The sequence below is a fragment of the Manihot esculenta genome, chromosome 17 (genome assembly GCF_001659605.2).
Source record: "Manihot esculenta cultivar AM560-2 chromosome 17, M.esculenta_v8, whole genome shotgun sequence".
NCBI lineage: Eukaryota > Viridiplantae > Streptophyta > Magnoliopsida > Malpighiales > Euphorbiaceae > Manihot > Manihot esculenta.
The window spans coordinates 9,133,959-9,157,860 of record NC_035177.2 but is presented as its reverse complement, the minus strand read 5'-3'; the positions used below and the strand labels follow the sequence as shown (position 1 = coordinate 9,157,860).

Here is a 23,902-nt window from a genome sequence, read left to right as displayed (position 1 = left end):
AAATATTTAGAGAATCATAATCTTTTCCAATCAACATGGAAAAGCTAGACAGGTCTGATTGCTCACATGGTTTCATATACAGAATTTGTATTGTTCTCAAATTTCACATTAAAACTGATGTGGGAGGTGCCTAACACACTTGTTATAAGTTATAGAAAGTAAATATGTTAATATAGGAAGTAAATATTGATAGATGGATCAGTTACTTAATCTTAGGATTGTATAATCATAGATTTGATTTTTCTTCCTATTTAGATTGTATAATCATAGATTTGATTTTTCTTTCCTATTTAGATACCGTCTCTCATGTATAAATAGATTGTAATCTCTATTGTGAAATACAATAACAAATATTATCTTTCTACATGGTATTAGAGCTATTCTCGCAGAGATTTAATTTCTCTCTTGTCAAGTTTTAAAATTTTTGGAGACTTAGGGCTCCTATTCTTTTGTGTTACCCATCTAGGGTAATATTTGTCTCTCATCGTCCACATAGAGAGGACGCCGAAGTTGCCTTGCAACCCGCTTATCAAATCTGTGGTTCGTTTGCCGTTTGGATGTTGGGTGGAGGCGTTTAGTTGCCTTGCAACCTGCTTGTCAGATCTGTGATTCATTTGCCGTTTGAGTGTTGGGTTATCTTCCTTTAATTCGTTTGAAGGTAAAATAGTATAGAATTTTGGTTGAAATGGTTTTTGACAGTAAGACCCATATTATTAAAATTATCCCAACGTCTTCAGTAGCGGCTGAGATAGGTAAAACGTGATTTTGGGTTATTCATAAAGGGTAACATTTGGAGACTTAGTGCTCTGTTCATTAAAGGGTAACATTTGGAAATTTAGAGCTCTGTTCATTCGGGTTACCCATAAAGGGTAACATTTGGAGACCTAGGGCTCTATTCATTTGGGTTATCCATAAAGGTAACATTTAGAGACTTAGGGCTCTGTTCATTTTGGGTTACCCAGGGTAATATTTGGATTACCCATAAAGGATAACATTTGGAGACTCAAGGCTCTGTTTATCGGGATTACCCATAACGGGTAACATTTGGAGACTTAGGTCTCTGTTCATCGGGGTTACCCATAAAGAGTAACATTTGGAGATTTAGGATTCTGTTCATTTGGGTTATCTATAAAGGGTAACATTTGGAGATTTATGGCTCTGTTCATTTGGGCTATCCATAAAGAGTAACATTTGGAGACTTAGGGCTCTGTTCATCGGGGTTACCCATAAAGGGTAATATTTGGAGACTTAGAACTCTGTTCATTTGGGTTATCCATAAAGAGTAACATTTGGAGACTTAGGGCTCTGTTCATCGGAATTACTCATAATGAGTAACATTTAGAGACTTAGGGTTCTGTGCATTTGGATTACCCGGGTAACATTTGGAGACATCATGCACTGTTCATTGGGTATTGTTCACGGGAACTGTTCAGAGCTACTGTTCATCGGTTACTGTTCATGAGTTACTGTTCACGGGTTCGTTCTTCTGATTCTTTATTTATTTTGATTGTTTTGGGTTGTTGTTCTTATGGCTGAAATTGATTATTTATGTAATAAGTTGGGCATTATTAATATTTATGCTCCAACTTGAGGGGGAGTGTTATAAGTTATAGAAAGTAAATATATTAATATAGGAAATAAATATATATAGATGGATTAGTTACTTAATCTTAGGATTTGTATAACCATAGATTTGATTTTCCTTCCTATTTAGATTGTATAATCATAGATTTGATTTTCCTTCTTATTTAGATACCGCCTCTCATGTATAAATAGATTGTAATCTCTATTGTGAAATACAATAACAAATATTATCTTTCTACAACACTCAAATCAATTCAAGGACATGCAAAAAGAATATTTTTATGCCATGAAATTATTTATTTCAGTAAATTACCTTGAGAATGAATTAAAAAAAGAAAGGTAAAAGAGAAATCAAAGGGGTGGTTTGAAGACTTGAAGAGGGGATATTATTTTATTTTTCTTGAAGCAAAACTTGATAGAATTTGGAGAGTTAGGGATGAGTTGAAGCAAAACTTGAGAGAATTTGGAGAGTTAGGGATAAGGGATGGCCGCCACAAAGAAGAGTGAAAAGAAAATAATTGTTGATTAGAGTTTTTAAATAGAAAAATAGGTTTAAATAGGAAGAGTGTTTAAAAGGAAGAAAATAATCGCTGCTCCTTCTCTCCTTAATTTTTTTATTCATTTTGTTTTTTTTATTTTTTCTTTTTATTTTCCTTTACTTCTTTTTTTATTTTTTTCTTTTTCTTTATTTTTTAATTCAATTTTCTTTTAAACTCAATTCTTTTTTTTTCTTTTCTTTTTAATTTAATCACTTAAGTAATTTTATTACTTGAATAAATTATTTTTATTTAGTTTTATCATTTTTTTTATTTTATTTTTTAATTTTTTTATGGCGTAAAATATTTATCTATAGTTCTAAAAATTAATTTTAAGTGTAGTGGTAATCATGATATTATTCTCATATGGGATCCTCAGTGCTTAAGATGTGCACGTTCCTCGGCACAAGAAACAGGGGCCTACAGAAGCAATCTTGGCTATAGGAGAGAATGTGCCATTGTAATGTGCCATCGTAATCAACCCTAAAGATTTGTGTGTATCCCTTAGTCACAAGACGACCATTAAGTCGGTCAACTTTGCCATTTGGTCCAACCTTAATTGTGTAAACCTGTCAACAACCAACAATAGATTTGCCTGGTGGTGGAGGTTCTAAATCCCAAGTTCCATTGTCATGGAGAGCAGTAATTTTCTCAACCATTGCACTACACCAACCTAGACCAACCTGGACTAATCTGGATGATCCAATCCTTCTCTAACATTTTTTAGTTTTTGGTATAATTGACATTAGATACAGGAGAAATATAAATATAATATGATGGGGGACAAACGATGATAACTCAAGCAAAATTGTAAATATGATGAGGATTTCGAGAAGAGTGAATATCTTTTCAAAGAGCAATGGGTGGAGTGGCTGCTTCTACATAAGGCACAACAGGTGACTTGTTGGCAAAACAGGTGACTTGTTGGCAATTCTCGAAGCTATCTAGGAGCACGGTGAGATGAATCCCTCATTTGAGAGAGGGGCCAAGAGCAACACTTGCTTTCTCCAAAATAGGCCAAAAAAGTGAAAGAAGAAAATCAGGCCTTTTAAGGCTTTGATACCATAAAAGAGAAGTAAACAATAAAAAGAGGAAAAAAGATTGGAGAATGTTTGAGCTTGATAATTCCTCTCAAGCTAATGAGATGAGGTATATATATTTGTTTATGAAGAATTTTGGGAAAATTTAGAGAATTCTTGTATTTCACTCTTAATCTTTACAATTGGTTTATATGACTATTTGTACACAAAGAATTATATCTAAACAAGAAGCAAATAATCAAATAATAATTACAGAGATAATTAAGGATCCTAATCAAATCAAATCATATCCCTAGAATCAGTTAGGATCAACAAATAAGTCAACACTCCCCCTCAAGTTGGTGCAAAGATGTCGCACATGCCAAACTTGCAAATCGGATTATGATAGATCTTGTTGTTGAGCCCTTTAGTAAACACATCCGCAAGTTGCCCAGTAGAAGTCGCATGAACTAGGCTTAAGACATCGTCTGTTAATTGTTCTTTAATCCAGTAGAAAATTATCTTGTCTCTCTCGAGCAACCTCAACTCTTCCAATAACTTCTGTAACCATAAGAGTTCACACACACCTTGGGCCATTGCTCTGTATTCTGCTTCAGCACTTGACCGAGCAACAACACTTTGTTCTTTGCTCCTCCAGGTGACAAGGTTCCCTCCCACAATTGTGTAGTAGCCAGAGGTGGATCTCCTGTCATCGAGAGATTCTGTCCAATCTGCATTTGTAAAAACTTCAACTCGGAGGTGACAATGTTTAGAGTAAAGAAGCCCTTTCCTTAACGCAGACTTTAGGTATCTTAAGATGCGAAGTACAGCCTGTATATGAGTCTCGCGAGGGTCATGCATGAATTGGCTGACTAAGCTAACAACATAGACTATATCCGGTCGAGTATGTGAGAGATAAATCAACCTTCCTACCAATCTCTTGTATCTTCCAATATCCACGGACTCACCAGTTCCTGCTTCCAGCTTGTGATTACTTTCAATGGGAGATTATGCTGGTTTATACCCAATCATATCAGTTTCTTCCAACAGATCCAGAATGTACTTCCTTTGGGAGATGAAAATTCATTTTTCTGATCTAGCCACCTCGATACCTAGGAAATATTGCAGTTTTTCTAGATCTTTGATTTCAAATTCCTAATCTAACAACCTCTTTAGTTGAGCCATTTCCTCTTTGTCATTGCCTGTCACCACTATATCATCAACATAAACAATAAGAAGGGTGATCTTACCCTTGCGATGTTTGATAAACAGAGTGTGATCAACATTACTTTGTTGGTAACCAAAGGACATCATGGCTCTGCTAAACCTGTCAAACTAAGCTCTGGGAGATTGTTTTAGCGCATAGAAAGCCTTTTTTAACCTGCACAGCTTTCCTTGTGTCTTCTAATCAGCGAACCCAATAGGAATTTCCATGAACACTTCTTCCTCTAAATCTCCAAGGAGGAAAGCATTCTTCACATCAAACTGTTGCAAGTCCCAGTCCAAGTTGGTTGCGCAGGATAATAGAACTCTAATTGAGTTCATTTTTGCAATTGGGACAAATGTCTATTGGTAATCCACTCCATAGGTTTGGGTGAATCCTTTAGCAACCAATCTGGCCTTAAATTGTTCAATTGTGCCATTAGCTTTGTGTTTCACTATGAACACCCATTTACAGCCAACGAGTTTCTTCCCAGGTGGGAGAGTGACAAGCTCCCAGATCTCATTTTTAGCCAATGCTTTCATCTCTTTGGTCATTGCTTTCTTCCATTTAGGATTTGCAAAAGCTCATTCCAATCTTGTGGAATAGACACAGAGGAAATAGACAAAGCAAAAGCTCTGTAGGAAGGAGATAAGGATTCATAAGAAACAAAGTTAGAAATAGGGTGTTTAGTACAAGATCTGACCCCTTTTCTTTGTGCAATAGGTTTATCTAAGTCATTAAAGCATTCAAGAGTTGTGGGTAACTCACCAGAAGAAAGAGTTGTGGGTATTTCACCAGGAGAAGATTTTTGACTCTGAGTAGACTGCATAATGGCTTCTGCCTTTTCTCTCCTCGAATACCTTCTCAAATTTGGCTTGTCCAAATGACCAATTCTCTCTCCCTGATTGGACATCTCCCCCTGTCTACTAGAACTCAAACTTTATAGTTGAACTATATCATTCAAAATTACAAAATTCGGAATCACCTCTTCTTGCTCATTATTCTCCCCCTGAAGAGGTGACTGGGTGGTACTGAAGTAGGGTTTAGTTTCTCGGAAGGTAACATCCATATTGACTAAGTATTTCCTAGAGGGAGGATGATAACACTTGTATCCCTTCTGTGTTGGAGAATACCCAACAAACACACATTTAAGGGCCTTGGGATCCAATTTCCCTGCCGTCCTACTATGGACAAAACAAACACACCCAAATACTTTTGGTGGAACAACGTATGAATTCTTCCCTTGTAGAACCGCCAAAGGACTCATAAAGTCAAGGGTCTTGAGAGGCATTCTATTGATAAGATAAGCAGATGCAAGGATTGCATCTCCCCAATATGCTTTGGGTAGATTTATGGTGAACATAAGAGATCGAGCTACCTCCAATAGATGCCTATTTTTCCCATTTTGAGCACTAGTATAAGGACAACTAGTCTGGTGTACTATCCCATTATTCTCCAAATAAGCAAAAAAACTACTATCCATGTATTCTCTTCCATTGTCAGTTATCAAAATTTTCACCTTAGTATCAAATTGAGTACAAACCATCTTATGAAAGGATTGAAAACAAAAAAAGACATCACTTTTAGCTTTAATCAAATAGACCTAAGTCATTCGAGAGCAACAATCAATAAAGGTGACAAACCATCGATTACTAAACAAGGAGACAGTTTGAGTAGGCCCCCAAATATTAGAATGAATAGTCGCAAAAGAAATTTGACTTTTATTATGACTCAAAGGATAGGATGTTCTAGTGTGTTTAGCATACTCACAAGCATCACAAAATAGAGAATCAAACTGAGTTCTAGTAAATAAATTAGGATAAAGTTTTTCTAAGGCAAAAAATGATGGATGCCCTAACTGTCTGTGCCACTGTATTATTTCCTGATTGACATCCTTATTTTCTCCAAAATAGGCTTGAGATATCGAAGAACCTAGATCACCCTCCAACATATATAAGCCATCATGCACCCTACCATTACCAATCCTCTTTCCTGTGCGAAGATCCTGAATGACACAATGATCAGGAAAGAATTCAATTTTACAATTAAGGGCATTGGTAATAGCACTGACAGATAAAAGGTTGACAGGAAAGTGGAGAACATGAAGGACAGATGATAATTTAATGTTGGATGTGCAAATAACAAAACCTCTTCCAGATATAGGAGTAAAAGAGCCATAAGCAATTCTGACACTATTTTTAGTTAGAGAAGGAAAATAATTGAGAAAGCCTTTAGAAGAGCCTGTCATGTGCCTATTCGCACCAGAATCAATAATCCATGGAACATTATTAAGAGAGGAAGCATTACCTGACTTTACAAAGTCAGATGTGGCACCGGAGCACGAGTAATCAAAGTTAGGAATCGAGACTCTTTTACCTTCTGTCACGATAAAGATTTATGAACCGTGAAAGAATAAGAGGTACCCAAGGTTGTACACACAAGAGAGCCCAATCGATTCACCAAAAGACCGGGTAGCGGCACGGGAAGGCCGGAAAGATGGTCGGAATGGGCTCCGAAGTGATCGGAGCCGCGAAGTAGCGTCAGGCGATTGGTCACGCGCCGGGAAGGGGAGGTGCGTGAGCCTCACGTGCGGGGGTTTTCGGCGTCGGAGCTGGCGATCGGCCGGTGACAGTCCTGGTGCCGGCGGTGAGAGGAGGAAAGTCTCCTAGATGAGTTAGTACCAAAAAAGGTAGATCTAGGGTTTTGAAACCCTAAAAAGGAAAAAATTGAATTTGAACTCTAAAATAAAAAAAAAGCTCTGATACCATGAAGAATTTTGGAAAAATTTAGAGAATTCTTGTATTTCACTCTTAATCTTTACAATTGGTTTATATGACTATTTATACACAAAGAATTATATCTAAATAGGAAGCAAATAATCAAATATTAATTACATAGATAATTAAGGATCCTAATCAAATCAAATTATATCCCTAGAATCAGTTAGGATTAGCAAATAAGTCAACAGTTTACAATAATATAAAATAGGAAGGAAACATAACTGCAACTGTAAGTACATTACTATCATATCACAGCATACGGTAACATATCACAACAGGTACTAACAAAAAATTTTAGGGTCTTTTCACTTTTCAGTTAATTGAAATTAGCAAGGACATAGTCAGCTATCATGACAGGATATTCGGGTTTGTTAGGCCCAAACTATGGATGAAATTTGGGGATCTTGCAAAATTTGAAGCCTGAAATTAAATGCCTATATAATGGGTCCATTGTTTGAATTTTGTGCATCTTGCATTGTAAGGACTCTGAAAGCATATGTACCGGAGCCAAAAAACTGCATGTCCACTAAATTAAGGGACAAGCTCTGATTTTTGAAGGTTTATTGCATTTCTGTCCACCCAGTCTCCAAGACAAGACAAAAGAAAATGGAAGAAAGACCAAATATTTTCACCTTTTTTTCCAAATATTTTCACCTTTTTTTTTCTTCAATTTTATCCGCAACACGTTTTGACTGTTCTATCCCTATAGTCAAACTTAGTTTCAATTCTATCCCAGTTTGTCCAACCAAACATTTGACTCCATTTCACAATTGGACAACAGCCAGTCATCCATGACATTTCAATCCCACCACTACCATTAGTGCTTCAAGCTTGTCCAAGCTGTTATTTGATTATTTTTGTTGGAAACAGAATTTTATAATGTTGTCACTGGAGAAAGATGCTGATTGAACTGAAAATTAACCTCAGCACTGGAATACCCTCTGAAAGCAAGTAGGCAGTTGACAATGCTTAGGCTAGGACAATTAAACTAGAACTTTGTGTCTTCTCATTTGTTTTACTGTAAATTATCATGTATGTGAATTATGAATGGTAGGACATCTCAGATGGTAAGTTGATAAAAGCATCCAGTCATTTTAACGGCCTGGATGCCTCATCTTTGAGGTGAAAGTCATAATGAACTATCTGTACAGCCAGATTACCTGTTATATTTGTTGCTGACATGTTTATTCTAACATTTTTTGTTTTTCTCAACATATATCTTCCAATATTCTCTGTTAGATTTCTCTTTTCTGGATGAAATATTTACTCTAATATTGTTGACTGCAGGGTCACAATGTTGTCTTGATATCAAACCACCAAACTGAAGCAGACCCTGCCGTCATTGCACTATTGCTTGAGAAAACAAATCCCTATATTGCTGAGAACTTGGTGAACTTTTCTTTTCCATCCGGAGCATACTTTAAATAGTGTTTTTCTGTGTTTGAAACGCTTGCGTAACCACATTTTATTTATAAATTGCAGATCTATGTAGCAGGGGATAGAGTTATAACAGATCCTCTTTGCAAACCATTCAGCATGGGCAGGTCCTTAAGAAACTCTTAAATCTCTTTTACACTGATTGTTTTCTATTGCATGGCTCTTCAATTATTCTATAAAAAATTTGACCTTTTCATGTTTTCAGGAATCTTATATGTGTGTACTCAAAAAAACACATGGGTGATGATCCTGAACTTATTGAGATGAAGAAAAGAGCAAATATTCGTAGTTTGAAGGAAATGGCTGGGATTTTAAGGTATTTCAGTTACTTCTTCTTTAGACCTTTAATTTTGGATGTCAAATATATGGTATACCTGTAGTTTAGGACTTGTCAATTTTTGCTAATGCTATTACTTGGATATATTTAATTCATATATGCTATGCCTGTGGTCTAGGATTTGTTAGTTTTTTTCTATTGCTATTACTTGTGATATATTTAATTCGATCTACTTTTGTATTATTTGGAAAGTGAACAGTTAACTTCTGTGGCTAGTTTTTCAGTTATCATTTATTTTTCTTTGTTCTCTGTGCTGTTATAGAAAAACAATAGTAATGAGTTGCTCACCAATATATGTACACACACACACACACACACACGTTTTAACACAGTGCAAGTCTGGTTGGTGAAGTATTGGGTTTGGCAGTCATGCTAATATGGAGTTCCAAGCCACTGCGTTTCTCTTATTTGTTGATTATTTGTACTATTTTATGATTTACTGGTTTTCTTGCTTGTATAACTTGTGCATGGAGATTTTCTATCTGCAATACTCATATACATGGGAGAAAATGGAAACAAGATGCTAACTTGTGCATGGAGATTTTTATCTGCAATACTCATATACATGGGAGAAAATGGAAAACGATGCTAATGGATGACTAAAAGTTGAAAGAATATCTTTTTTTAATTTGATTCAGATTTGCTTTTTGTTCCTAAGTCCTTCCATTTTATGTTCTTCTCGCCTGTCCAACTTTTATGGGCAACATCTTCTTCCCTTGGTTAATCCAAGTGTTAAAGTGTGCCTTTGGAAATACACCATAATAATAGGTATTTCAAATTCATATTCATGTAAGTTAGACTAAAAATTTACAAATTTAGTTTCCACTCAATGGATCAATCTACTTAGTTAAAAAAACCTACGAATTATTAATACTAAAACAACGGTATTTTTCAGTAACATCTCCATTTTCTTTTTATGCATTAAAGCCAAAAATTTTATGTTTATCAAGCTCTAAGAAACAACTTTTAAAACTTTACTCTCCTACTTTATTTTTCTAATCTCACACGTATTGAAAACATTGCCGGATTCTTCTTCTTTATCTTCAAATATGAAGGGAAGCATGAAGCATAGGGCTTCATTCCTTCTATCCCATTAAGTAGGGTCGTGCATGGTTCTTGGGGTTTCAAACTGAACTGAACCACCGAAATATTAAGAACTGTACTGATCCAAACTTATTTTACGGTTTTGGTTCTTCACTAAGAATCGTCTCAGATCCGTCCCAGAACCAAACCGAGAATCGATTTTAAACGTGTGTTTTTCTATAATTTTTTATGCATTTTATAAACGTAATTATATCTATTTTTATTCACTAATGTCATAATATATATATATATAAATGATGGACAATTTATATATTATTTGTCTTTTATTCATCTACCTTTTCTTAATAACTTTAGTTATAAAATATCAAATCATTTTATCATTGTTAATTACAAGTGTAATACGATCATAGTTGTTTAAGCGAGATTCGGATCGAAAATCAAAATCTTCATTTCATGTATCGAGAATTGAGAATCAAATTGAATTGTAAGATTCGTTAAAAATAGCGGTGTGCAGTTTCAGTTTCTGGACAGTTCCTTGCAGGAACTAGAACAATGGTTTTAAATCGCGGTCGCGACCATGTTCGCGATCGTGGTCACGTTCGCGGTCGTGGTCGCTGGTAACGGAAATAGATCTATAACGGCTGTAACGTAATGGTAACGGTCTGGAGCTATACAAATTTTTTAAAAAAATTTGTAAAGTTTATAAATAAAATGATATTAATTAGATTTAATTTAGAATAATGTATATAAGTGCATAATAAACATAAATATATAAAATATAGATTATTTAACTTAAATATCATATAGTTTAAAATAAGAAAAATCAATATAATCTTTATAGATGGTGTAAACTAATAGTTCAAAGTACAATTTTAACTCAAAACTAACATTTTAATCCACAAGAACTTACAAAAAAAGGAAAAAAAAAAAAACAATTTAAAACTAAAATAGATATAATTTAACTAACTTTTTAGAAGAAATAAACTTGGAAATAGAGTAGTTTATAATGGATCTAAGTTTGTACGAGAAATATGCAGGGAAGATTGAAATTTGAAAGAGAAAGGGAAGAAAAAACTTTTAAAATATAGTATTTGAAACTGCTGAAAAGTGTAGAAACTAATGAAAATGAGACTAGGGAGCAGAAGATAAAGGATATAAAAGAACTTTAATTATTGGTAACGATCGTTACCGTTACGTAACGGTCGGTAACGGCCGTTACGCCTGCAAATCAAGAGGGGCCGTTGTGTATAACTAGATAACGGGTCATGGCCCCTCCAAAACCCATTACGTAACGGCCGTTATTTAAACCATGACTAGAACCAAAATTGAAAGTTGGTTCCTTAAATTTTTTGGAACCAAAACTGAAACCGAAAGTCATATAGTTTCGGTATGGTTCTATGTGTAATTTGATTCCAGCTCGATTCGAGTATCGATTCTTATTTTGGTATTGTTTCGGTATAGTTCTCGTTTCCTATAATAAAATTTAAATTTTACTGAAACAATTAAATACTTCTAACATAGTACTAATATTATTTATATTAAACTAACAAGTCTCACGTTTTAACTTCAAAATAATATCAAACATTTATAATATCTTGTAGTACTTCCATAAAAAATATATATCAAGACACTGAATAACTAAACATAATGTAGTTTTCAATATTACCATTTTGAAACTCTTAAAAGAAAAAGAATAAGAAGAAAAGAAGAAAACTCTCTGTATAGCTTTCAAAAACTTTATTGTAATTTTTTCGCAAGAAATAAAGTCTAACTAAATGAGTTTTTGTCATTATTCTGATATATTGCAAATTTGTGAGTTTCCTTTTTTTGTACAACAAAACAACTTAGTTTAGCTGAAAATAGTATATTTTTTAAAAAAAAATAGTTATAATGATTTTTGTTTTATTTGGTTTCTAATTTTATCAAAATATGTTTTACTTATATCATATAATTTGAATATATTTTATTATATATATGTTTCAATAACATTGTTATATATATATATATATAGATAGATAGATAGAGTGGTAATAGTAACAATTACAAGTGCATATACATAAATATAATGTAATTGATTTAGTAATTTATATTTTATTAATATAATAGGAGATAGTGTATAACATATCTTTTTAAATAGAATGAACTATAATTAACGAATTAAATTAGTTAAATTATTCCATTATAAACTTTTAATAATTGATTTATAACTAAAACATATAATAACTTTATATTATTATTAGTGTATATATATATATATAGCTGCTAATAACAATTATAAGTACATATACACACACACGTATCGATCTATTTAGATAGTGTATATACATAATCTATTTAGATAGAATAAACTTTAATTAACTAATTAAATTAGTAAATTGTACCATTATAAACCTGTAATAATTGACCAATGGCTAAAATATATAATAATAATAATAATAATAATAATAATAATAATAATAATAATAATAATAATAATAATAATAATAATAATAATACGCACACATATAATTATTTTAGTAATTTATATTTTAGTATTATAATTCTATTAATATCGAGATAGTGTATATTGGTTTCAAATCGGTCGCGGGTAACCAAAACGGGTATGTAACAATCATGACGTAACGGTATGTCGAGTCGCAAATTTTTTTGAAAAATTTCTAAAGTACATGAAATTAAAATATATTGAAAGATATAATGAAAATTAAGCTATACAACTTAATAATAAGTATAAATATATTAAATAAACATAAAATCCATAAATTTTAAACATTATATATATTAACTTACCTCAATTACCACTAGAATGAGCGTCTATCCATAATCAGGTTCTTGAGTAGATCCACCACCTTCATCTTGTGATTGAGAGCTTTAATTTTGATGATATTGATAGTATTGTGATGGATCAAAACTGAAGAATGAACCCATACCAAATTGATCAGCAGGATTGGATTCAGTTTGGGTGTGGGAGAATGATTGCTCCAATGAAGAAAAATTAGAATACGATGGAGGAGGTTGATATAGATATGGATATGGATTTCATTATCTCATTGAGAATGTCCTCCATATCCATAATCACCGGTAGAGATTGCTTCCATTGAAGATTCACTTGTAACATAAGTTTCATTTGCATAATTATTTGCATCCATAGAACTTTCCATGTGCCACACCTTTTTCCTTATCACCACTACCACCAAAAGCACAGGATCTATAATATGTATGTTTTAAAGATAGAGTTAGAGATGGAGATGGATTATGTCTCTGATATGAAGAAGGATCATCATGTGATTGTAATGAATTAGTAGCTCCATGACCTTCGCCTCTTCCACCCTGACTACGACCACCATCATCATCATCACTAGAACAAGATAATATAAAAGAATATTCAGGTTCAGCATCACTATCGCCTCCAATATTTTGCCCATGAGTTGGAGGATTAGCTTGTTGTGATTGTGATTGTGATGGAGCATTCTCATCATTCTTTAGCCAAGAATTTTCTTTACCATCAAGCACATAATTTTCCTCCTTCCAACCAAGGATTTAGTGGATCATCTTTCTCGAAAATGTAATCCAAATTATTGGATTGTAACTCTTTTCTAGCTTATGCCGACTCTTTCTGCTCAAATTTCTCAACTTCAGCTGCATATTGTAGTTAACAAAGACGAGTGCATACAATTTTTGATAGCGTAATCTGTTTCTCATATTTGTATGTATAAGTGAAGAAGTGCTCCAATTTCTTTACATTTTTACTGCAATTCTTTGTAGTTCAGGATGCTGCATTAAAACATATAATAATTTTAATAATATAGTTTATTTTATCAAATATTTGATTTTTATATTTTAGAACATTAAAAATATAACATAATATGTAAATCTTATATTTTTACCTGAACGAGTGATCTTAATGGCTTTTTGTGCTAAGACGGACCCTAAATTCTTCATTTTATGCTCATAGAGTTGTGTTTGCAACAAAAAAATTATTTGCTTTATTATACTTATAAATGCTAAAATTGTTTATTAAAATTACTCAAGTTAGGTGTATATTATATATTTACTTGGTTAATGTATGGTCTTGATTGACCAAATCACTCTGTAGCCTTTGAATAATATTTTTAAGGTCTGATTTCACTATCATTTCCAATATCATATAGACCGTCTGATTTCACTATCATTTCTAATATCATATAGACCGTCTGATTTCACTATCATTTCCACTTGGACAATTTTCTTTGAGCCAATTTCTTTAACTACCTCCTTCATGATCTTAAAGTAATATTTTTCATCTTTTCTTTCAACATTGCGTGTATTTATGGACTTGTGGAATATTGTTCCACGAGGAGAGTAGACTAAAAAATTAATTATATGGAGTCTGGTTGGCTCGCTCCATCCAGCACACATAACAGTAATTGTTCCACATACCTTCAAATGAAGCAATATATTTTTTTAAATACATTTCAGAGATCTCATATGCTGAAGGTGGTGATACATTAGGTTCCACTTTAGCGGCTATTCTGAGTAATGGCTTTGTCTATGGTGACTCAACCACACTAAAAGACAATCTCTTATGGATAATAAAATTATCAAAAGCTTTAAGCAATTTTTTTTTTTTGCAATTTAAGCCATTTGGTTTTAATCTTTGGCTGCTTCATATTTTTGCTTTTTTCTAATTCAATTTCAACTGCCCCTATTCTAGAAGCACGTGTTGATGTTTGCTCAACAAATCTTGATACTTCTCTGCCTTTCTAACGAATGGTCGCTCCCGGGCGAGGAGGAGCTTGATGGCTATTGCCACCACTTTCATAATGAGAGCTCTCATTCCATAAGTATTTTCATCAAACTGCCGCATACTTTTGCGACTCGCAATTTCTAATTCAATTTCTTTTTCATCTGATTCTGATTTCTAAACTTCTATCATCTTCATGATTTCATTAACTAACTCCTTTATCCTCTTTGCTTTATCTTTTTTTGCAGCTTTAAAACCCTTCAACATATTCCTCATGTCTTTTATTACTTGGACAAAAACTTTTTGACAAGCTGGTATATTTGTCAAATGCTGCTTCAAGCGAATTATTCCTCCAGTTATTTTTCTACCATAAAAAATACAGGTCATTTCTCCTTTTTCTCTTGTAGGAGTGGCAAAATTTCATCCAACATTTTGACTTGGTTTCTCAGATTTTTCTCTCGGCATTTTCAAATTATCAAATGATATATTGTAAAACAAATAATACATTATCCAATTAATGTGCAAATTAATTTAAATTTAAATTTACTTTATAGAAAATCATTTAAATTATTTGAAGAAATTACCATTTTAATTTAAGAGAATAATTTTTAATATACTTAGAACATAAAACTTAATTTTATATAAAGTAAACTTGTAAGTTGTAACGACCAGTTTGCGGTGCAAAATTTTTTGATAAATTTGTAAAGTTCATGAAATTAAAAGATATAATCAAAATTAAGTTATACAACTTAATAATAAGTATAAATATATCAAATAAACATAAAATTTATAAATTTTAAATATTATATATAGTGACTTTATTACTATCAGAATGAGCGATTAGGGCAGGTTCTTGATAGAAATTTAAGTATATAGGAGCGTTTAGGGCAGGTTCTTCATAGAAATTTAAGTATATAGGTTGCTCTCAAAAAATTTGAGAGAAATAGGGCTGTTTTTGGCTTGAAGTGGAGGCTAGAAATAAGCTGAAAGAAGTATGGAACTTTGTGTGCTGGAGGAGCTGGAGAGAAGGCTTGTGCTGAAGTGGATAAAACAACAATTATTGTACTGCTCTGAAAGATTCCTGAATTCCAGCTGCGCTGATGACCTGATGTGAAATAAAGAAAAGTAATGGCCGTTACATCAAGGCTTGTAACTGCCGTGACTATTGCGTAATGGCCATAATGGCCGTTACAGCAACAAAATTTTTCCACCATTATTTAAAAGCTTTAACAGCCACGGTCTACTTGTAAACCTGTAAATGTAACGGCCGTTATTTAAAACCATGGTATATATACTATATATATAATCTATTGAGATTGAATAAACTATAATCAATTAACTAAAATTAGCTAAATAAAATATTTAATAATTAAATAATATTGTAATTATATGTGTGTAATTTTATTGAAATTATATGATATATAAAACATATTATTGAAACTATATATTAGAATTATAATATCACTATAAATTAGTCAAGAAAACATATATATAAAATTGGTTTTGATTTGGCAGAGTTTTGGTTCAATTCTGGTTCGTTTCTTGACAAAGAAACAGAACCAGAACCAAATAGCTAAATTAGTTCGGTTCGGTTCCTACGCCATCTGTTCCTTTTCGGTTCGGTATGGTTTTTTAGTTCGGTTCAAGTATGGTTTTTCAATTTGGTTTGGAGCTCTAGGAACCATGTATAGCCCTATAAAAATTTTAAAAAATTAATTAAAAATAATATATATTCTAAAAATAAGTTACATATATATATATACATATTATAATGATATATTTTGACAAATATGGAATTATCATTTATCTAATTAGAAATATTCTTCACAATAGAATAATATGTATGTATTGTGTTATATAGTTTTATGTTATAAATTATGAACTTAGGAATTGTAGACAATAATTTTCATCATACATATCTTGAAACTCATATTTAAATTTGATAAAATAATTAAATAGTTAGAAAGGTAACATATTAGAATATTATTAATATAAAATATCATAACTTGACAATTATAATTAGTTAAGTAAATTAATTAAAAAGAAAAATAAAGAAGAGGTAGAGGAAAAAGAATGGTTGGTGAAAGAAAATCGCTAAGGGAAGGTTCTATATACACTTCAATGGCAAAAATGATTAAGATATAAATTTTTAAAATATAAAATCTAACAAACTCTTTATAAATAATTAAATTAATTGAATCGGGTGAAAATTCGGCCGATTCATATTGATTCATCTCATTCACTATCAATTTTTTGGATTTAGTCACAATTCATGTACCCTATAGATTTAAAGGATGTAGAATTAAGTCGAGAATCGTAATAAGATTTAGGTACATTTAAGATGCACCCCATAGATTCAAATCGATTTGTTGAAAAATAGATTCAAATCAAGAATAGTATGATTTTGATACCAGTGATTACAATATTTATGATTTTATTAATCATTAGTTAAATATCTATCATATAGTTAAATTTTATGTAATAAAAGATATATTTATTATATTATTTTCATGGTTAATTTTGTATATATTTATACACTATATAAATTGCAAATAATTTAAATGTGTATTATATATAATATAATTTGTATTAATAATTAACTTTAAAACTTGAATGGTATTTCAAGTATAACTTTTCCTGAAAAAATTGCATAAATTTGCTTTAAGAAACAAGAACAGGAATTGAAACAACCAAGAACCATATTAGAACCGTATTTCAATATCTTGGTAAACCCTGAACCAGAACTGGAGCTGTACACCCCTGCCACCAAGGGCGATTGTATGTCATCAATCATTCTCATTGCCGGGGAAACATGTATGTAGATTGATTTCCATCCAGATCACGAAACCGAAAAGCTTGCATATCTCCTTGTTGTCAAGTTTCCATCTGCAGAAGCTAGAGAACGATTGGGTGATGGGAGTTGTAATCGGGTGATGAGAGTTGTAATTACAGAGATATTTGGGTGGAGTGAGGAATTTGATTGAAACTTAGAAACTAGAAATGTCAAAGAAAAACCATGATTTTGGAAGTTTACTGGTGTTGTTTTTTGTCTTTTAAATGATCCTGTTGATTTCATTAAAAATAAAAAACCTAAATATTTTGAAAGCGTTAGTATTTTTTGAGCAGGTTAAAAACTAAAAATGAAAAACAATACCGGTCCTAATTGTCACAATCCAAAATTATGGGTTAGACCGACACTAGGACTTGGGCCAACATAAAGCCTTTGTAGCCCGTAGTAAGCCTAATATTCCTTAAACCCAAAATTTAGCCCAATATGAATATTAAAATAAAATGCTATTAACATTGTACAATAATGTAGAACTATCAATATGGTCTAATGACTAACATAGAAGGTTCTTAATTAAGAAGATTCAAATATTTGGATTTCTAATTATATTTGATTATGGGGATTTTATTTTTCTACCTTTATTGTAGATATTTCTAATTAGGTTTGTTCTAAATATTTTAAATTAGCTTGATTCTTTGTGTATAAATACTTAAACCTTGTAAAAAACGATTCAATTGAATTCTTCATTGTATCGGAGTCCTAAACCTGATTATAGGGTTTCAATTTGATTCTGATGCAAATAAACACATGATAGACTCCTCTAAAAGCTTCCTTAATTATCTTTCATGTTTACAAAAGGACATTGTCAGAATAGCAGATGGTTCCTTCACTCTTATGTGTTGGAACCGGTTTTATCAAGCTATCCTTTGTTCTTCATGTTTCGTGTTTTCTTATTAATCTTTTATCTTTTAGTGCTCTCACCAAAACACTTAACTGTTAAATTGAATTTTTTCTTGACTATTATGTTATTTAGTACCTTCAAATTGGGAAGAGGATTGGCAATGATAGACTGCATGATGTCTTATATGTGTTGGAATGGAATCTAAGTTTGAATTTACTTCGGGCTCTTTTTGGAAGAAATGAGGATGTCAACTCAGAAATCATACAGTAGCATTGATGGTTGGGACACCCATCTTTACTTGTTTTGGAGAAATTTTATCCTTATTTGTGAGTATGCTAAGCATACAAGAACCTCTTATCTGTCAAGTACGATCCATTTTGTGACCATCTATTCTGACGTTTGGGGGCCTATTCAAATGGTCTCAATTATCATGCATATAATCTAGGGGATTCCAGCTCAATTATCTAATTAATCAATATAACTTATCAAATTTTCATTAAGAGTCTGAAAAGAATATAGTCTTAACACAAACAACACATTGAAATTCACACAAAAATATAACAAGGAGCTACACGTACTCACACACACATCCATAATACATTATATACATATAGGAGCTTACTTCTATTACGGCTCTCTTGATCCAACAGGTTCAGCAAGATTAACTCGAGCTTATTTCTTTTAATTCTAAATGTGAGGGACAACAAGTTCAACTCAAGTCTATTCACCTGATTATCTATGTCCATAAGGACTGGGTCCCAAGCGAGATTTAGTCAACCTGATCTGCCCATCCAAACCATATCCACAATTTACCACATATACACTCACACACCCATCTCTAAATTATCCCAAGGCGACACTCACAAATAATAGCAATAAATAATTATACAACAATTAAAATGTTTCTAATATATAACTGAATATATACGTATTAATCATGATGCATGAGCCTGCCAAAATATGGATAAAAAATATTGAAATTGTAAACATATTCAATATCTAACTCACTAATTTATCGACTTGTTGCTATTGGTTCGGTTGGAAAGAAAAAAGATGATTGGTATCGATACCTATAGACATATTGATTTCTATGAAGCACTAACTATCAATAGAACAATTAAAGTACAAAAGGAGTAGTAAACGTCTTAAGATTTTGCCAAAATTTCAGCAGAGTTTTTTCTATATCTAGGAACTAACTTCTCTGTATAAAAACACAATGCATATATCTCAACCAACTCAATAGCCTTCGGCCCCCAAAACAAATATATATTATTTATCATGAGCCTACTAGGATTATATAACTAGTATGAAATTTCAATTTCTAACTTAAGCACTTAAATTTCTCTACTGTCTCAAAGATATCAAATTCATTCTAAAAATTTCTTATATTCTCTAAAGTCCTTTAATTATAATATCTTGTAATTTCAATTAAATTTTCTCAATTATAGTCATCTAAGAATATTTAATTTTGTAGCAGTTGAACAATAATATTGTGATAAAACAACAATTTCTGATACCTAAAATGTATTCGAAGCATCTGAAAATGGTGGAAACAATTGTAAATACAACCATCTTCCGAAACAGTCTACTTGGTACGTCGATCTTCCTGAAAATCCTGTCCCGAGCATCGGTGAGATGTTGATGCTCCGCATACACTTTTGAAATATCCAAGATTCATTGGTCATAGATCTGAAGATGGTTCATTGAAATTCCTTTCCGATCGTCCATCCGTTTAGTTTCTTCGTCATACGGCGTTTGATCGAGGCATATTAGGTGTCAAATTGAAGCTTTGGGATGGAGTTCACGATTATTGGGTCCCATCGTCGAAACTAGTTGCCGTTTGGCTGGAAAATGGCAGGAAACTCACAATTTCTCTCTCCTCACCATCGTGTGGCGAGGCTAGTCCTATCTGAGAGCTCTCTTTACCAGCAGCACATGGCCGCTGGAATCACTTTGATTGGATGTTCAGATTGCAAGATATGATATATCAAAGTTTAGGAACCTATTTTCTCTCTCTTCCCAAAAATATGGCTGCTGCCGCCCATATCAGCCGTTTCTTGGCTTGCGTGTCTGGTTGTCATTGGTTGGTCACCTGTGGCAGAGGAGTGGCCAGCCGAAGTGAATGAAGAAAGAAAGAAAGAAGGAAAAAGAGAAAGAAAGAGAGGAAGAGAGAGGGTGGGGGCATAAGGGGGAGGGGAATGGGGCTGCTTTAAACATGAAAATTACACATTAATCCTTAATATTTAAAAAAAAAACTTAAATCAATACAATCCTTTTAAACAACCAATCTATGTGTCCTAAAAATATTTAGTTAACTCTTAATTATTTATGTATTTATTTATAAAATAATATTAATTATTTTATTATTTAAATAATTTAATATTATAAATATATTCAATGTAATGAATTTAATAATTCATTTTATTATAATGGTACATGTAAATAAATTCTTTAAAGTGCCACAATTTAGGATGTTAAGATTAAAAAAATTAAAATACAAAAATATTTGTAGACAATAAAATAATACGATAGAATGAAATTATTAAATCTAGAACTAATTAAGTAGTACCAAATTTTTAACTAGTACTTTAAAAATAATATAATTATAATAAAACTCAACATTATCATTAAGTTTATATTACACTATTTACTAACAAAATAATAACTAGCAAAATAAAAAATAACAAAGTAAATATTTTTTATGCCATTCTCTTTTAAAATATTAAGAATTAAGAAAATTAATATCTTAAACATAAAATAATATATGCATAAATAAATAGTATAAAAGAAATTTATTAAATCCGTAACTATTTATATTTTCAAAACTAAAAATTTACAAAACAATAATATTAATAAATAATACTTTAAATAAAATATTATAATAACATTTCAGGTCATTACACTAACCGTACCCTAAATTTTCAAGTTGAAAACTTCAAATCATTCATTTCAAGTACCTATGTATCTAAAAGCAACTGTAATGAATTTCATCCCAAGCTGAAATGAATTTCACATTCTTGTGTTGTAAACATAATGTTAAAAAAACATTTGAGTGGGGAAGTTTCCGTGGGAGAGTCCAGTCAGTGAGATAAACTACCATTCCAGATTGAAAATTTGTTTGTACCTACCAAAAGCCTCAGTTACTATAAACAATTCCCTGTTTATTTTTTAATTAGTAAACATTGACAAATTGTAGCATCATTCTGGGTTTGGAACTTTGGATTGAACGTGTTGTAGATAAGGCCAAAGCCACTCTATATCTTCGCAAATAATAAAAAACAAAAAGAGAAGAATAAAAGAAATATAGCAATCACTTATAGGTTCAAAATATCTACACGTTCTGACGAATGAAATGGTATCTTTTTGCTTGAACCTTATTGCTATTTGACGTTGCTCTTTTGATTTTTGTTTTCCACTGTTTAGATATCATAGAACTAAGGATGCCTCATTCATATGGGACTAAAAAATTTTAGAACTTCAATAAAAAAATTTGAAATCCAAAAGGGCACAGCATGTCCAAGAATTTTCAAGGTCTCTGAATCATGGTTTTAAATCGCGGTCGCAGCCACGTTCACGGTCGTGGTCACGGGTAATGGAAACAGACTTGTAACGGTCGTAACGTAACGGTAACAACCTGGCGCTACGCAAATTTTTTAAAAAATTTGCAAAGTTCATAAATAAAATGATATTGATTAGATTTAATTTAGAACAATGTATACAAATGCATAATAAATATAAATATATAAAATATAGATTATTTAATTTAAGTTAAACATCATGTAGTTTAAAATAAGAAAAATCAACATAATCTTTATAGATCTCAACTAATAGCTCAAAGTACAATTTTAACTCAAAACTAACACTTTAATCCACAAAAACTTACAAAAAAAAGAGAAAAAAAAACAATAATTAAAAACTAAAATATTTAAAATTTAACCAACTTTTTAGAAGAAATAAGCTTGGAAATAGAGTAGTTTATAATGGATATAAGTTTATATGATAAATATGCAGGGAAAATTGAAATTTGAAAGAGAAAGGGAAGAGAAAACTTTAAAAATATAGTTTTTGAAGCTGCTGAAAAGTGTAGAAACTGATGAAAATGAGAATAGGGAGCAAAAGATAAAGGATATAAAAGAATTTTAATTATTGGTAACGGCCGTTACCGTTATGTAACGGTCGGTAACGGCCGTTACGTAACGCCTGCAAATCAGGAGGGGTCGTTATATAACGGGATAACGGGTAATGGCCCCCCAAAACCCATTACATAACGGCCGTTATGTTACGTAACGGCCGTTGTTTAAAACAATGCTCTGAATTGCTTGCTAGAACATAGTAAAGTAAAATATACCTGTATGCCTCTGTTTGTGTTCATCGTGTAAAAGTATTGGCAAAGTTAACTTCAAAAAGACAGAGAATCACATATTGAAATGGGCAAAAGTCCCAGACAGTGCTTACTTTGAGGGACATGCCAAATCAAGGTTTGGAATTGAAGATAGTAGCTTCAACCATGTCAAAATTCTTATGGTGGCATTGATGATATATTTGGTTGATTGAGGTTCAAGCTAACTCGCAACATTGGAGTATCATTGAGCTGAAGCTTATTTGTTTTAATCTGGATATACAAAGTTGTCTATTCACATTCTTGCTAGGCAGAATTTTGAAATATCCCGTTTCCCACTCCACTATTTAACGTAATACAAATTGATGTGCAATGCGACTCTTTCCTGCAACATAATTTTCATGCATATTGTGCATATTTGGCGTAGATTCTGTTCATTTTCTTGATTTGCTCAAATATGCACACTAGCATTCCATGTATAAGGCCTTCTGAATGTATCATGTAATACAGGGATGGGTCACAGATTGTGTGGATTGCCCCAAGTGGTGGCAGGGACCGGCCAGATCCTCTAACTGGAGAATGGTATCCAGTAAGTATGTTTCTTTTTTCACATTCTTATGGAAAGAAAAAAATTGGAAAGTTAGTGCTTTAGATTTATGTTCAATTGATTTTGTCAATTTAGGCATCATTGTTTAATGAGCTATGAAATTGCTGCTGGTTTTTCCCATAGGCTTTGATTTTCTAGTAATCTGGGGGCTTAATGCTTGTATGATTGTTCACCATGGACTTAAATCCTTGCATTAAGCACTGGAAACCCCACTTTTTTTTATTTCTACAATTATGGAAAGTATGCAGTGGCTGTATTGGTAAATGATTTTACATGTGATTTAATTTGATTGACGTGGCCTCGCTGTGATTTCACCCAATAGCTAAATTGTAAGATGTAATCAGCTATTTCCAATGTAAGGACCACAATTGGAAAACTGGGAAAAGAAATTTATGGTCTCTTTTGTAATTAACTAACACATAGCAAAATGAGTTTTAGTGTTTTAGCTTTTAAGAGATGTAGGATAAATTACCGGTAGATTGGTTTTTAGTAAAGTAGAATAATGGTAACTTGTGAGAGTAGGATTTTCTGTGCATATTTACCTTTTTCTTTCTATAGCTAATACATTCAGCTTCTGGTTGGAGAGTGTGCTCAATTGCAATAGGA

The 23,902-nt window shown here is 32.1% G+C and overlaps 1 protein-coding gene across 4 annotated transcripts in view; it reads left to right on the top strand.

Annotated features, from left to right (window-relative positions):
- LOC110605068 (glycerol-3-phosphate acyltransferase, chloroplastic) overlaps positions 1 to 23,902 on the top strand; it is a 49,656-nt gene that overhangs the window by 19,920 nt on the left and 5,834 nt on the right. For 3 of the 4 annotated variants that reach the window (XM_043952544.1, XM_043952543.1, XM_021743370.2), the window contains exons 6-9: positions 8,411 to 8,512; positions 8,606 to 8,667; positions 8,766 to 8,876; positions 23,200 to 23,278. In XM_043952544.1, the coding sequence (XP_043808479.1) occupies positions 8,411 to 8,512; positions 8,606 to 8,667; positions 8,766 to 8,876; positions 23,200 to 23,278 (354 nt within the window). Of the gene's footprint in view, positions 1 to 8,410; positions 8,513 to 8,605; positions 8,668 to 8,765; positions 8,877 to 14,909; positions 15,993 to 23,199; positions 23,279 to 23,902 lie in introns of those variants that run through there. The other variant, XM_043952545.1, reaches the window with a different exon arrangement.